General features: G+C 51.0%; 1 protein-coding gene across 1 annotated transcript in view; it reads left to right on the top strand.

Annotated features, from left to right (window-relative positions):
• Positions 1-6737: 6737 nt before the first annotated feature.
• LOC308225805 (rho GTPase-activating protein 7-like) overlaps positions 6738-14678 on the top strand; it is a gene marked incomplete at both ends in the record, with an annotated part of 54439 nt that continues 46498 nt past the window's right edge. The window contains one exon of the mRNA XM_080626946.1: positions 6738-6852. Within this exon, the coding sequence (XP_080483072.1) occupies positions 6738-6852 (115 nt within the window). The remainder of the gene's footprint in view (positions 6853-14678) is intronic.

Raw genomic sequence — 14678 nt, forward strand, 5'->3', positions numbered from 1 at the left:
CGGTGTTGGGACCGGTCTTGTTCAACATCTTTGTCGGTGACATGGACAGTGGGATTGAGTGCGCCCTCAGCAAGTTTGCCGATGACACCAAGCTGTGTGGTTCGGCTGATACGCCGGAGGGAAGGGATGCCATCCAGAGGGACCTTGACACGCTTGTGAGGTGGGCTGATGCCAACCTGATGAAGTTTAACCATGCCAAGTGCAAGGTCCTACACCTGGGTCGAAGCGTGACCAGCAGGTCGAAGGATGTGATCCTGCCTCTCTACTCTGCTTTCGTGAGATCTCACTTGGAGCATTGTGTGCAGTTCTGGTGTCCTCAACATAAAAAGGACATGGAACTGTTGGAACAAGTCCAGAGGAGGCCATGAGGATGATCAGGGGACTGGAGCACCTCCCATATGAAGATAGGCTGAGAAAGTTGGGGCTGTTCAGCCTGGAGAAGAGAAGGCTGCGTGGAGACCTCATAGCAGCCTTCCAGTGTCTGAAGGTGGGATATAGGGATGCTGGGGATGGACTCTTCATCAGGGACTGTAGTGACAGGACAAGGGGTAATGGGTTCAAACTTAAACAGGGGAAGTTTAGATTGGAGATAAGGAAGAAATTCTTTACTGAGAGGGTGGTGAGGCACTGGAATGGGTTGCCCAGGGAGGTTGTGAATGCTCCATCCCTGGTGGTGTTCAAGTCCAGGTTGGACGAAGCCTTGGGTGACATGGTTTAGCGTGAGGTGTCCCTGCCCATGGCAGGGGGGTTGGAACTGGATGATCTTAAGGTCCTTTCCAACCCTAACTATTCTATGATTCTATTCTATGATTCTGTACGTACCGCTCCTGTTCCCAGACCCAGCCCTTGGGAGGGTGATGGAGTGAAGCTGCTCAAACAAGGTTTTTGTAATGATTTAGGCTTAATAAAATCTTTCTTAAGCCTCTAAATGGTTTCAGCAAAACCTGCAGTTGGGCCTTTTAAGTCATCTCTCTTCACCTCCAGCCCTGGTGCTGCTCTGGAAGCAGGCCTGTGTTCCCTCACTGTAACAGCACCCTGGCTGTAGCTAATTCCTTTCCTTCTAGGGCAGCACCTCCTGGGTTTCGCCTTCCTGCACATCCAGTGCTTCTGGGTCACACCCAGTTAATGCCTGGTGGCGGCAGCGAAGGAAATGCCTCCAGCTGGTGCTTACATTTGGATGTTTGCACTAGCGTGTTCCCACCAGCTGAGCAGCAGGATCCTGAGCTCAGTGCACTCTCACTGCTCAATGTTTTCATCATTTAAGGCTTGAAACAACTTGGAAATGCTTAAAATAAAGTGAAAATCCCTGTGCTGGCACAGGCTCCCAGCATTGCTGAGAGGCTGCTGGGCTCCTGGTTGGAGCAGTTTTTTATGTTCCACAGAGCAGCTGTGGTAAAGCAGAATTTTAACTACCCAAACCTGTGTGACAGATTCTCATTTAAAATGAAAAGCACAACGTTAGGGTGGCAGAATAACAAGTTGATTGAAAAGTAGGAAGTGATGAGCACCATCACGAGACTACCCTGGCTTCAATGGACTCTGTTACAAGAGTTCCATTGATTCCCACAATTTTCCACAAGGTGTTACGTGCGATTTTGGTTGTATAAGTTACAAATAACTACACCATTTCCAAGTCCTGTGTGTTGGGAATGTACTGTGTAACAAACCGTTCTGGGTGAAGGAAGAAGGGAGTGGGGAGAAGGTTTATGGGAAGCAGATGAGTGCTCTGTTGGCAGCTCAGCTGTGGGAGCAACAGCTCGTCCAGGTGCAGGGGGACGAGCCTTTGTCTTTGCCAAACCTCTGACAGTTTGGCAAAGGCCTTTGCAGGTCTTTTCACAGGGACGGGCTGAGCTTGAGACTCATTTCAGCAGCTCTGGCCCTGGCCCTTTTCAGGACTCTGATTTTCCAGCCATGGAAGCTCCAGGCTATGTGCTCCCTGGGTTTAAGCTAATGCAGGTCTGCCCTTTTCCTACTGGTAAACATCTTGTCCATGCTGAGGTACCAGACCTGGGAGGGTTGTGGCTGCTGTGGTTGGTGGCTTGGTTCTTGCTCATTGCTCCCTGAAGGTCTCTTGCCAACAGGGAAGCATGTGTTTTCTTTAGGAGAAGGGGGGATGTTAGACTATGTGTGACCATTTGCCTGTTTCTGTCCTACCTGTAACTCTGACATTAGGTCCTACAGCTCCCCACAGGCTCTCTGCTGCTGCCTGCCATGCCCTCTGCTGTGGCATGCTGGTGTCAGCTTGTGCTGGTTGTGTTTTTGGAAGCAATGAATCCAAAACAGGAGACACTGACCTGTGCAATCAGATGGGTGCAGCACCCCGGCCTCCTCCCACTGCTGGAGGGTGGTAAGTACCAGGGTCAGCAAAGTCCAGTCTCACCAGTGACCATGAGATGGCTGGTGCTGGGCTGAGTGGGGTCACCCCAATATGCTGTTTGGTCCTGCCTTGCATAATTAACCCTAAAACCTTGGTTGAACACTCCTCTTGAGGAGGAAAGAAGCCACCACCGTGGTGCTGTTTGTAACAGAGGAATATGGCTGTGGGTGAGGGATACAGGCTGTTTTTATCACCAGGGTATTGGTAATTAATGTTGACAGAGTTTGCTCTTTGCTCAGAGCGTGAACATTAACTAGGGATGGCTGATCTAGTTGTTACCTCCCTCTGCCAGGGAAGCTTCTCCCTTGGCATGGTCTGTTTTAGCTGTTGGACTGGAGATGGGAAGGAAATCTCTACATTGGCTGAGATGGCTGAATTTTGCATGTAAAGAAAACCCTCTTGTAAAGAAATCCCTCTTACTTGAGACTATCAGCACACTTTGGAGGCAATGCCCAGCTCTGCCACTCGGTGCCTGCCCACTGCAGACAGATAGAGGACACTTCTTGGCTCATCAAGTGCTGTAAGAGCCCTTTGGCTACACGAGAAGCCACTTGTCTTCAAACTGTGTGGTTTTTATTTAACTGTGAATAAATACCCCCCTGTGCTGGTGACTAACGCTGTCTCCTTGGGCAGCAGAACGAGGCAAGTTTAGCTGTTAAGTAATTAATTACCTTTTTTTAACAGCATGCGCATGCTCACACCCCCCTCAAGTACTTCTGACAGTGGCAGCATCCAAACACATCACCAGCTGCAGCCAGCTCAGGCTAAAACATCATGCCACGGCCCCATTCTTGTGCAGATGAAATCCAGATGCACAAATGCTTGAGTTCTCTACAAGGGAGGTGCTGAATGGTGCATAAAACCAGTTGTATCTTGGCCTTTCATACCATGGACAGGTTCAGGTTATTTTTTGCAGCCACTCCAGTGACTGGTTCTTGGGGTGTTTTTGTTCCTATCTATTGTTTTACCATTGTGGATCATTTAAAAACGCTAACATTTCCCAAACACATCTGCTGAGTGAGGATGTTTGTTCACCTCGAACTGGCTTGGTATTTAGGGAAGTGATTTGGCCCTTGCAGGAGTCCCAAGGCGGAGATGTGAATGTGAGAAGCTTCTAGGAATGTGGAGCGAATTTACTGCTTTTTCCTAGCCACAGCTTTATTTTTAGCATGCCTCACGCTCCAGGGTCACATCTGGGAGCCAACAGGAGGTTCTTTAGAGCGGCCTGACTCTTCGTTCGGGACTTCTTTGGATTTATGACAGGTTTTCCTCTTTCCAGCTGCGGTATTTCCATGAGGTTGTAGGTGACTGCCCCAGGCCCTTCAGGCACCAGGTTAGAAATGAAGCAAAGCACAAGGAGCCTGTGCATGACGCCAGGAGCACGTCAGGGCTGCTGGGCTTGCTTAGAGGCAGTGGCTCTGCTCTCTCGTCAGGAGCGCGGCTGACCCCACGCAGGAGGGTGTCAGGCCGGCACAGGGGACATGGAGCAGAGCACAGCCCTTGGTGCGGGCAGCGGAGGGGCTGCAGAGCTGCGGTTCGTGACACATCAGTGATGCTCAGTGCTCCTCCCATGCCCTGGTCCGGCCCGTTTAAAACTCACATCACTTTTCTCAGCAGCAGAAAGAAAACCCCACTTCCCTGGGATGAGGCTTGAAGCATTGCTCTGCAGGTGGCACAAAATGCATTTAACAGCTTTTTACTATTAAAAAGCTCTGGGTCGGTTAGAGGCATTGCTGGCATAACCGCAGTGGGAGGTGATGTGACATGTACTGGACAAACCGAAATGGGCATCGCTTTGTTAACTTCTCTGTCACACTGCCTGCAATGCTTTTCCCTCTTCCGAGCAGCAGCTGTGTTAAGCTGTGTGGCCTGGTGGCAGGAGCTCTGCTTTGCCCTCACAAGGCTCAGAGGGTCTCTGTGTCCCCCACAGCTCACAGGCACCAGGATTGAAACCAGCCTCTAGCAGGAGTTGCAGCAAGAGCATGCCATCACTCTTCAGGTGGCTGCTTATGCTGGTTTTAAACCTGAACACCTTCACCATGTTAAATGTTACCTTTGTGAAAGGGTATCCTGAATGCAGCCAGAGAGATGTCTGCAAACCATCCCGTGCAGGGTGAGCTGCTGCTCCTAGCCTTTCCTAGGCAGGAAGGAGTGGGGAATGGCAGCTTGTGTGGCCCTGATACCCCTCCAGTTATAGCTGGGATGCATTTGCCCAAACCCAAAGCATTTGTTGAAATGGGAGCATACACACTGCTTTCTCTGCACCATGATTCCTACTCCAAGAAATACAGGCCGAACGATCAGCTGTGAATGTAAATTTGTACCTAATGCTTTACCTGTGGCTCAGAACTACCCTGTCTGCTCTGCAGCTCTGAGGAGGGGATGCTTCATGCAATGTTTCACAGCTCAGAGCAGTCAGTATGGCTCTCATCAGCTGTGTCACCAACCCTCACATGTCCTTCAGCTGGGGGATATTAATTAAGTTGTCTTAATCAGGATGCAGTCTCACAGCATCAATCCCCAACATAAGGAATCAGCTTTAAAGACTCCCAGGGTGCTCTCAGCCCTCCCCTGCCTGCAGTTCTGTGCTCAGTGAGGAGCATCCAGCTGTGGGGCTGTGTGATTTATCAGCTGAGGTGTCAGTGAGGAGTGTGCTGCAGCAGCCTGGTAAGTGCTGCCGTGTGCTGAGCTCACTTCAACAAACACCACTGCGAGTCATTCCTGTGAGATGTCAGACCCAAACCTGCTGCCAAAATTGGAGGTGGTGGATGTGGGAAGCTTGTATGTGACACCAGCAGGCATTCACAACCACCTTCCATTCAAGTTATAGCCCCATTAATTTCTTTTCCAGGACTGATTTTGCCAAGGAGCTGCATTGGTGCTGAGCTACAAGTCAGGTACATGGTTTTGTACATACACAGCAGCTTCTGTTGCAAAGCTGTTTCATTCTCATGTCCACAGTGGGGAGGAAACCTGAATTTAATGATTGGATGTGCCTCTACTTCTTTTAGCTCTTGTAAGAACATCCTTCTGTAGGCCCTATTTCCAGGCATGTAAGTAAATGCATATGTAGCAGAGGATTCTTGTATGTCCCTGTTGCTGCGTAGAGAGTGGATAGAATCATAGAACAGTTAGGGTTGGAAAGGACCTTAAGATCATCCAGTTCCAACCCCCCTGCCATGGGCAGGGACACCCCACACTAAACCATGTCACCCAAGGCTTCGTCCAACCTGGACTTGAACACCACCAGGGATGGAGCATTCACAACCTCCCTGGGCAGCCCATTCCAGTGCCTCACCACCCTCACAGTAAAGAATTTCTTCCTTGAATCCAAGCTAAACTTCCCCTGTTTAAGTTTGAACCCGTTACCCCTTGTCCTGTCACTGCAGTCCCTGATAAAGAGTCCATCCCCAGCATCCCTATATCCCACCTTCAGACACTGAAAGGCTGCTCTGAGGTCTCCACGCAGCCTTCTCTTCTCCAGGCTGAACAGCCCCAACTTTCTCAGCCTGTCTCCATACAGGAGGTGCTCCAGTCCCTGATCATCCTCATGGCCTCCTCTGGACTTGTTCCAACAGTTCCATGTCCTTTTTATGTTGAGGACACCAGAACTGCACACAATGCTCCAAGTGAGGTCTCAGGAGAGCAGAGTAGAGGGGCAGGATCACCTCCTTCGACCTGCTGGTCACACTCCTCTTGATGCAGCCCAGGATACGGTTGCTTTCTGGGCTGCGAGCGCACACTGCAGCCGGCTCATGTTCATTTTCTCATCGACCAACACCCCCAAGTCCATCTCTGCAGGGCTGCTCTGCATCTCAGCCCAACCTGTAGCTGTGCCTGGGATTGCTCTGACCCAGGCTGGGGCAATAATCCCATCACAGAGCAGAAACTTCCTGCTCCACTTCTAGACCAGGCTGCTCTATTCAGAATAAATTATCATCAAATATCCAAGCTCAGCCCCTACAGTAACTGCACACCAGTATAGGGGATGGCAGGCTGTGATCCATCACACAGAAAGCAGGAGTTAGGAAGCTCAAAGAGGCGGGGAAAGCCGTTACACAGATGGTTAGTGCTGCGCAATGGGAATGCGAAGGTGCCGCGCTCCTTATTTATGGCCCTGTGGAGCAGGGACCGGCTGTGTTTATTGTGAGAGCCTTGCCTCGGGGCTGGGTGTGCTCCGCAGGCTGCTGCCCGGGGCGCTGCTCCCGCGCCTGCCCTGGGGTGTCCCTGAGCCACCTGAAGACTTCTCCAGTGCAGCAGCGTCCCCCGGCCAGCTCAGGAGGCAGGAGCTGGGGCCCGGGTTCGCTGGGGCCGTGACGTGCTGCGGTCCCCGCAGGAGCCCGGCTCTGTGCGGGTGCGGATGGAGGCGCTGGGGAAGCCCCGGCTGAGGCGATGCCTCAGTGACCACCCCGGGGGCTCCGGCAGCAGGGCCTGGGATGGCTTCTGGAAGAGCACGAGGGAAAAGCGCCTCACAGGTCAGTCCGGAGACAGGTCTGACCCTGCACTGGTGGGGATCGAGCCCTGGGCAAGGAATGAAAGTGCCTCTGCTTGTTTGTGTGCCTGGTTTAACTCTGCTGCATCGGGTGGCGTGCCTGCGTGTCGCACTCGTCCTTGCCCGTGCTGCCTCTGTCACTTGTGGGACCGAGCAGGTGTTTTGCACTGATGGTTTACATATAGAGCTGTGAATATCCACATTTAGCTAGGATTTGATTTCCAGCTCTCAATAGTTCTGTTTTTCCTCTGGATGGAGTTTTGCAGACATTTTCAAATAGGAAGCTGCTGGCTGTGCAGGGCCCAGCAGTCTCTTCTCGAGGCACATGTGTAAGTTTTTAAGCTGTATGGCCACAGGCAGTTGTGAGGACAAGCCCAGAAATAAGCCTGAGGGAGTAAACAAAGGAATATTCCCTTGGATGCCAGCTTGTAGCTTATGGAACATAAAGAACTCAGGACAATATAGCAAAATAGTCATGTTCTGAGAAACCAGCTGTTAGTGCACAGACTAACACGGTGCTGGCCTGTTGCCTGGGGAGGGAAGTGCGAGTGTTGCATGGCAGGATGAAATCACTGCTTATGAAATGCATGCTAAGTAAAACATCCTTCCAGAACAGTGAGGTGGCTGGAAGGACCTTTGGGGCCCTTAAGCCTGGTATGTTGTGGTAAAAATACACATGCTGTGAAGAATACCAGGTGTGCGAATACAAGGAGCTTCTTCACTGATTTCAGACCTGGCAGATTTTCAGAGTGAAGTTGCTACAAATTTTGGGTAAACCCAGGAATGGTGGAGCTAAACCTGAGAGCATCCCTGAGTGTGCCAAGTACTGCTGTGGCCTGCTGACAGCTCTTGCAGGCAGCCTGGCTCTGGAAGGCAGTGCTGAGGTTGTTTTTAAGTTGAACTCCAAAGTTTTTAGTGAATGGGGGTAAAAAAACCCCAAAGCATTGCTCAGCTTTGGCTGCACTGACAGCAGGAGAAGCTAATTTGATGTAAGGGCAAGTAGGGAACTCCTGGTTTGTATTTTTTTCCTGCTGCTGTTTGTTGCTGTTATGCTCTTCTTGGGTGTTGCTGGTGTTCACAAGGACTGTAGAGAACAACGTCGGCAAAAATAAGACAGCAGATAGTCTGTTGTAGCCTGACTAAAACATGTGAAACATGAGATGTCCAATTTGACCCTTTCAGTCTGGAAACACATGCCCATCAGAGCAATGCGGGTTAAGGACTGATACCTAAAGGGGTTATAGAGGAGTAGGTGATTCTGAGCCTGGGGCTGGTGTGAAAGCAGAGCAAAGCTCTGGCCAAACTCATTCTGCTGGTGTCCACAACAAATATTACTGGCTCTGTAACAGCCATGAGGCTAAACCAAAGCCTGGGTCAAGCCAACCCTTAGCAAGGAGCTTAGGAAAGGTCAGCTTTTGATTTTAGATGTGAGCTTCCCAACAGTTCTGTGTATCTGCACTAAATCTGCTGCTGCTTCAACCATGCCATGAAGAGTTCAGGCCAAGAGCTAACTGTTGTCATCCTGGGTTTGCACCATTTCAGGCCTGCTGGAGCTGGTTGGATGCAGAGGCAGAGGATGGGCTGCATGTGCAGGGGGAGCGGTGCCTGGCCCTGCTTGACCAGCGCTGCCAGGTTTGGTGCCAAGCATCACCTGGGAACACATGTGGTTCCGGCCCCAAGAGGCTTGGCTGGTGCCTGTGCTTTGGAGCAAGGTTTCTGGTACTCTGCATAGTGAAATCTTATGGAAACAGCTACTTACAACTGCTGGATAAAAATATACACACAATGTTTTATTTGGCTGGAACCGAGAACTTCTTGATCTTGACAAATGCAAATGCGTGGCAGAAACCCTTAGAACTAGTTTGCTTCTCTGGCTAAATATGCATTTTCACCCTCAAGTTTTCTTGTTTTTAAAGACAACCAAATAAATAAGCTCATCAGAGTGCTCTATTTGGCCTTAACAATGGCTTATCTTTAAAAAGTTAAAAAATTAACAAAACTAGATCAGTCCAGGATGGTGTCTGCAATCTGAGAACCTGACCCCACTTTAGCATACTCCAGTTTTCCCATTTTGTTTCCTAGCATCAGCATCTCCAGTGTTTCCTTGGTATTTTTTGATGTGTAATGGGTATCTATAAGTGAAAGCATAACTGAAAGCTCTTAAGAATGACTGCCCCAAAGCCCATTTCCTAAAGGTTTCTTTTCTTCTTCCTGATGCTGGGAAATCTGGGGCTGGTGTGGTTGGTACCATGTGGGATTTTGGGTGGCTGCTGCTCAGGGAATCAGCCCAAGCTGCAAGGGTCAGATCTGGGCCCCTCTTCATTTTTTGGTGTTTTATGTGACCTTGAACCCACACGGTTTTTCAGGAAGCCTTACTAGGATGGCAGACGTGCCCTCTCCCACCCATCACAGGTGTTCTCCCAGCTCTCAGGCTGTGTGTTACCAAGTGCAGATGTCACCAGAGCAGACCCTCAGGCAGCCGGTGCCAGCTGAGGGGTGCTGGGCTTGGGACTGCACTGGGACCCTGCACCACATAGCACAGGGTGAACACTAGGCTTGCAGCTGGGGTGTTATTCCCCTCTCCAGCACGTGATCCCTGTCCTCAGCTGGGAGCTGGCAGCACCCCAGGCAGGCCAAGAGTAATAAATGTTCTAGTGGCTGAAAATGGCTTTCTAGATTGTTTTTAAAGAGCTCGGTGGCTGGGCAGAGCTCTTTCCACCGCTGACTTGCATTCATCTTGTAGAAACAGGAGATTTTGTAGCTATTTCCACCAGCAACCCACCCATCTCTTGCCAGCAAGACTTTCCCCTTCCAGCCCTGAGACAGTGATCAAAATAAGACAAAGCTGCAACCACCAAACTGAGGGATTTCTTTTCCCCCCTGAGCCTAGAGGCTCCTCACTCTTTCTAAGCAGACCTTTCAGAGGTGCCAAGGGGCTTGACTGTTATTGCAAACATCCCTGTTCCCCTTTCAAAATGAAGCAAGTTATACTTTGTCCTGAGGTTGTGTTTCAGTTTGCAAGTTTATTGATGCTACAAGGCACGATACACCCCTCCTTGTAGGATGGAGCAGAGAGGCTGTCATATTAACTCGGGACTTTCAGTGGAGGAATAGGACATTGGGAATTGTATCTGTGTATGAGATCTATGATTTGGAGGTCTCCAAGGTCCTCAAAATGCTTTGAAAACCCTCACTTTAATTTGTAGGGGCTGGTCATGGCCATAGGAACACCAGGGTGTTTGAGCTGGACTGAATGGTGGCACCAAACCCACAGTTGTGGAGCCACCACCCCAGACTGGCATTGCGGTCCATTGGAAGTGGTTTATCATGCGTAGATACAAAATGTGTTGTTCAGCAGGAATGCTGAGCATGAGTGTTACTGAGGAGCAGAAGGAATTCTGTCAGGTGGATGGTCTGTTTCCTCTCTGGAATAATAGCCATAACTTACATTACAAGTCTCCCAGATGAGATGAATAAGGCTCAGCATGCTCAGGAATCCGTTCGAAGTGCTCATTGTTCAGGCATTTGCTGTCTCTCAGTAAGGTTTGTGTTATCCCTCTGTCCTCAGTGTTGGAAAAGCACAAGCTCCCACTTCTGGTCCAGGAGCATATCACAAAGGTCAGACTTCAGGACCACAGATTATTGCAGTTCTGGGTTTCCTAGAAAAAAGAAGTTTTAAATTAGTAGCCCTGTTATTAATTGGAAAATATATTCCAGCACAACCTGCAGAGAAATGGCATTTCAGAGCATTTGTGCTTTAGAAAAGAACACTTCCAAAATAGAAACTCAGTAGTTTCCTATGAAAAAGTACATCCTTCTGATTGAGCTCAAACTACCCCTCCCCAGAGTGGCACAACTGAGGTGGTACTTGGAAACCAGGCTATGGCTATCTTAGAACCCCACAGAGGTCATCTCTCCCTCCAACCTTTGGTCTTTTGGCAGTCTGGGCCTCTGATTTTTAGGGTATTTTAATTATCCTGAGCCTTTTACAAAGCTGTTCCCTCCTGCCATTTCACATGCCCCATAATCATTAAGGGCTGTGCTGGTACTTGTGCTGTTGTTGGTGGTAGGGGTTAGAGTTGAGGTTTCTGTAGATACTAGATATGGTCTGCTTGTTATTTGTCAGAGGAGGAAAAAGTATTTTTAATCTAGTGTGTTTGCTATACTTACATTACAGAAAGATGAGGGAGAATTAGGCACGACAAACTCCTTACTGTGTCAAAGTAATTCTTCAAAGTCTAATTGTATTGTTTTCTGCACAATAACAAAAGGCAGTATAACTTATTGTGACTGAGTTCAATCATGCCTGAGATGATATTATTTCTTCTACTTAATGGTGTTAAAACCAAAGCTAACATCAAGAAAGCAACAGTATTCAGTAGAGCAAAAGATGCATTTTCTTCTGTCTAATATTATTGCGTCTGCTCTGTTCTGAAATCAATGTTGTGATAAGGCTTTCCAAAGAAGAAATTAGGCAACTCCTCAGTGCTTGTGTGTTTCTGAGTCAACGCCGAGGAGGAGAAGAAGCAAATAAAGCCCCACAAATGGTATCAGACCTGCTCCTGACTGTTTTCTGGGCTAGGAGCTGTGTCAGCTCTTCCCAGCGCTACATCCCGCAGCACCAGTGGGCTTGGGGCTCAGGGCGTTACAGCAGCGCGGCCATGGGGATCCTTCAGCAGGATGCCAAGCACTGAGTGGCAGCTCATCCAGAGCCGGGTCTGATCCCGGGCCCCTCCGATGCACCTTGAGGTCTGGACTGCGTTTAGAAAGGGGAGAAATCCCTGCAATGAGCTGCACTTCGGCCACTTGTTTCTATTTTGTGATACAATATAAACCACACCAAGAGCTTTGGAGGGAAGACAGCCCAGAGGCTTTGGAAATCAATCGCCGCGTGCCAGTCCAAGTGCTGCAGAGCAGGAAGGGCTGGGCAGCAGAGCTGTAAGCAGAGCTGGCGCTGGCTGCTCGCCTTTTCCCGGGACGGCAGAGTGCTCTGTGGTCTCCCAGGCGGCTCCCCTGGGATCGCGGGAGCAGAGGGACCAAGACACCCATCTGCAGTGTTGGGAGAGGGGTCCAGGCGCTCCCCTGGCCTCTCCTCCCTGCTCTGTCCGGGTTCTTGCCCAGAGCACTGGTTGCCCCGACAGCTGTTTTGCAGTGTTGTCACAGGCACCCAGGGAGCAGCAGTCCCTCCGCTGCTGCCCGGAGACCGGCGGAGCTGTGCTGATCCTCACAAAACAAAGCATGCCATGGCCTGTGCTGCATCCCTCGGTGCCTGGGGGCAATGCAGGATGGAGCGACGGCTCCCGCCAGCCCACACCTCCCTTTCCTCCAGTGGTACCTGGCCCCGGTCCCTGGCCAACGCAGCCAGAGACGCTTGTCCCCTGGCCTCTGCTGCCCCGCACAGCTCCTCTGCAGCACTGAATGCACCAGCTCCTCCCCTGGGCTGGGCCAGCTCCAGATGTGGGGAGATGCCCCATGGGTATCGCCGGAGTTGCTTCATCTTCAAGGGAGGTCACCGCAGGCTTTACATTCACTTTGTACCCTGATGCTGTCTCTGCCTGCCGTGCCTGCGCACGGTGGGTGCAGACCTGGGCGGGAGCAGTGGGCTTTGCCACGCCAGCAGCAGTGCACGTTGTGGAGCCCAGTGTGGAGCCACGGACAAGCCTGGTGAGACCTGGCTGGGCTGGAGGTGCTCAGGGAGCTGCGGGAGGCAGCCAGCCGTGCCCGGGGGTGTTCAAGGCAGTCCCCTGCTCACCCAGCTCATGCCTCCTCTCCCAGCAGCACTGTCTTGCTGAAGTTGCTCCTGGGCTCCCGCCGAGCAGGGCAGAGCTCTGCTGTGGGTGCCGAGCAAGGGGAGCAATGTTCCCCCCAGACTGAGCCTGCACTGCCCCTCTGCACCTTGGCACAGCACCAACCGCCCCGGCCTGCCCAGCTCCCCCTGCAAGAGCATTAGGGCCAAACCCTCCAAACATATTTTTGGGGGAATACAGAATGGTTTGGCTCTGTAGGGGTTGAGATTTCCCCAACTTTCTAGTTTTGCAGTCACCACCAAAGACTTGTGCTGGTTCAAGCCTTCTAATCCATCCTTTCCCTGCCTATACATATTGGCCACCCATAGCCTGGCTCTGCGTGGGCTTGTGTCTGAGCACACAGCTTGGCCGAGCTGTGCTTTGAGATGAAACATCTTGTGCTGACTCACTGTGACTTGGGTGACCTTCCAGAGCAGACAGATGCATGCGAGTTATGCTGGGCTCTGAGAAAGCAGCATGGACATGTTTTCCCTAAATATAAGGGACAGAGACATGGTTAGTGTTTTCCTACCCTGCATCAGATGCCAGAGCTCTAACATGGCTGCTTCCTGCTTGCCCTTGGCTCTGTAAAGGAGAACAAAGATGCTGACTGAGCTGAGCCTCCTCCCTGCTGCAGAGCACACCAGGTCTGGTGTATACCTGCCTGGAAGCCTGGAGCACCCTTCATTCGCCTTAAGGAGAGGTTTCGGCTCTGAACCAGGGGCAGCAGATAAACATGATGGACATCAGCCCCACCCCTTGTGACATGAGACTGAAGTGGCATTTAGGGAAGGATCCATAGTATGGATCCCAAAACCTGCTAACTGGAACAAATCTCACCAGCCTGTAAGTAAGTGTTGGAAGAAGGCCAAATGGCATTGACTGGTGTTACTGCATAATCTTTAGGGCATTCGTACTGAACCAGAGCCATCTACCTGGTGTCCTCTGGAATGATCTGCACAGGAAGGGGAAGATGATGCCCTTCTTTGCTTATGACAGGATGGCTAAAACACTAATGTGACTTGTGCACATGAATTCCAGGTGAATTCAGCTTGGAGCTGAAGAAAGCTGGTCACTTTTCTGACAACCATTGCCACTGCTCCTGGGCTGCCATGCTTAGCCCAAGCATCGCAGTTCAAGACAGACACGGGTGAGGTGGATAATGCTCTCACTGGAGACCATGCAAAAGATCCAGACACCAGATCCCTGCAGTTTCTTCTGGCCTCATGGTCTCCAGCGATGTTGGAGGGGAGCAGCAGGAGCCTGTGGTACCCTCACGCTGCTGCTTCTGCAGAGATGGGTCCCCAGTGAGGTGAGGCTCAGAAGGAGAAAAGCTCATTATAGGAAGGGCAAGATGGTGATGGTCTGCTTGTGCTGGTTCTGGTTTGCTTTCCTTCCTTAACGCCAGGACCTATCCTGGAAAACCACCTCCACATTGCTGCCCACTGGCTTTCAGCTGACCACTGACTGCACCGCTTGTGCTGGTCTGAGCTCTGCTCCGGCTTTGTAAACAGGCTAAAAATACTATGGGGCTGCTCCTCGGGGAGCTCAGCGGGCCAGGAGGCAGCAAGGGCAGCAGCGTCACACAGGGCACGGGGCCATCCCTCCAGCCCTGCAGCAGCAGCGCTGACTGAGCCCCGGCTGGGGTCCTGGGGATGCCTCTGCTCAGGGAGTGCGGATCCTGCAGGAGATGTGGCCCAGGGAGTCCTGGGGCTGTGTGCTCCTTTTGAAGAGCAATGACTCTGCATCACTCACTGCCTGCATTGGGTTCTCTGCGTCACTGCCTGCATTGGGTTCAGGGTGCAGGTACCAATGTGCTGCAGAGTGCTGCCTGCCCCAGGCAGAGCCACTCTGGCACTCAGGTGTTAACTGCCTCCTGGGCTCTTTTCTGAAGGGTGCAATGTGTGGGGCCTATGTCTCCATTTCCTCTGATTTCTGGAGTCAGAAAACATTATTCTTTCAAACATCCTATTTCAGAAGCAAGCAAAAGCTAATTTCTGTTCTCATCACACCAATGTGGCTT

Source organism: Psittacula echo (genome assembly GCF_963264785.1).
Source record: "Psittacula echo genome assembly, chromosome: 11".
Lineage (NCBI taxonomy): Eukaryota > Metazoa > Chordata > Aves > Psittaciformes > Psittacidae > Psittacula > Psittacula echo.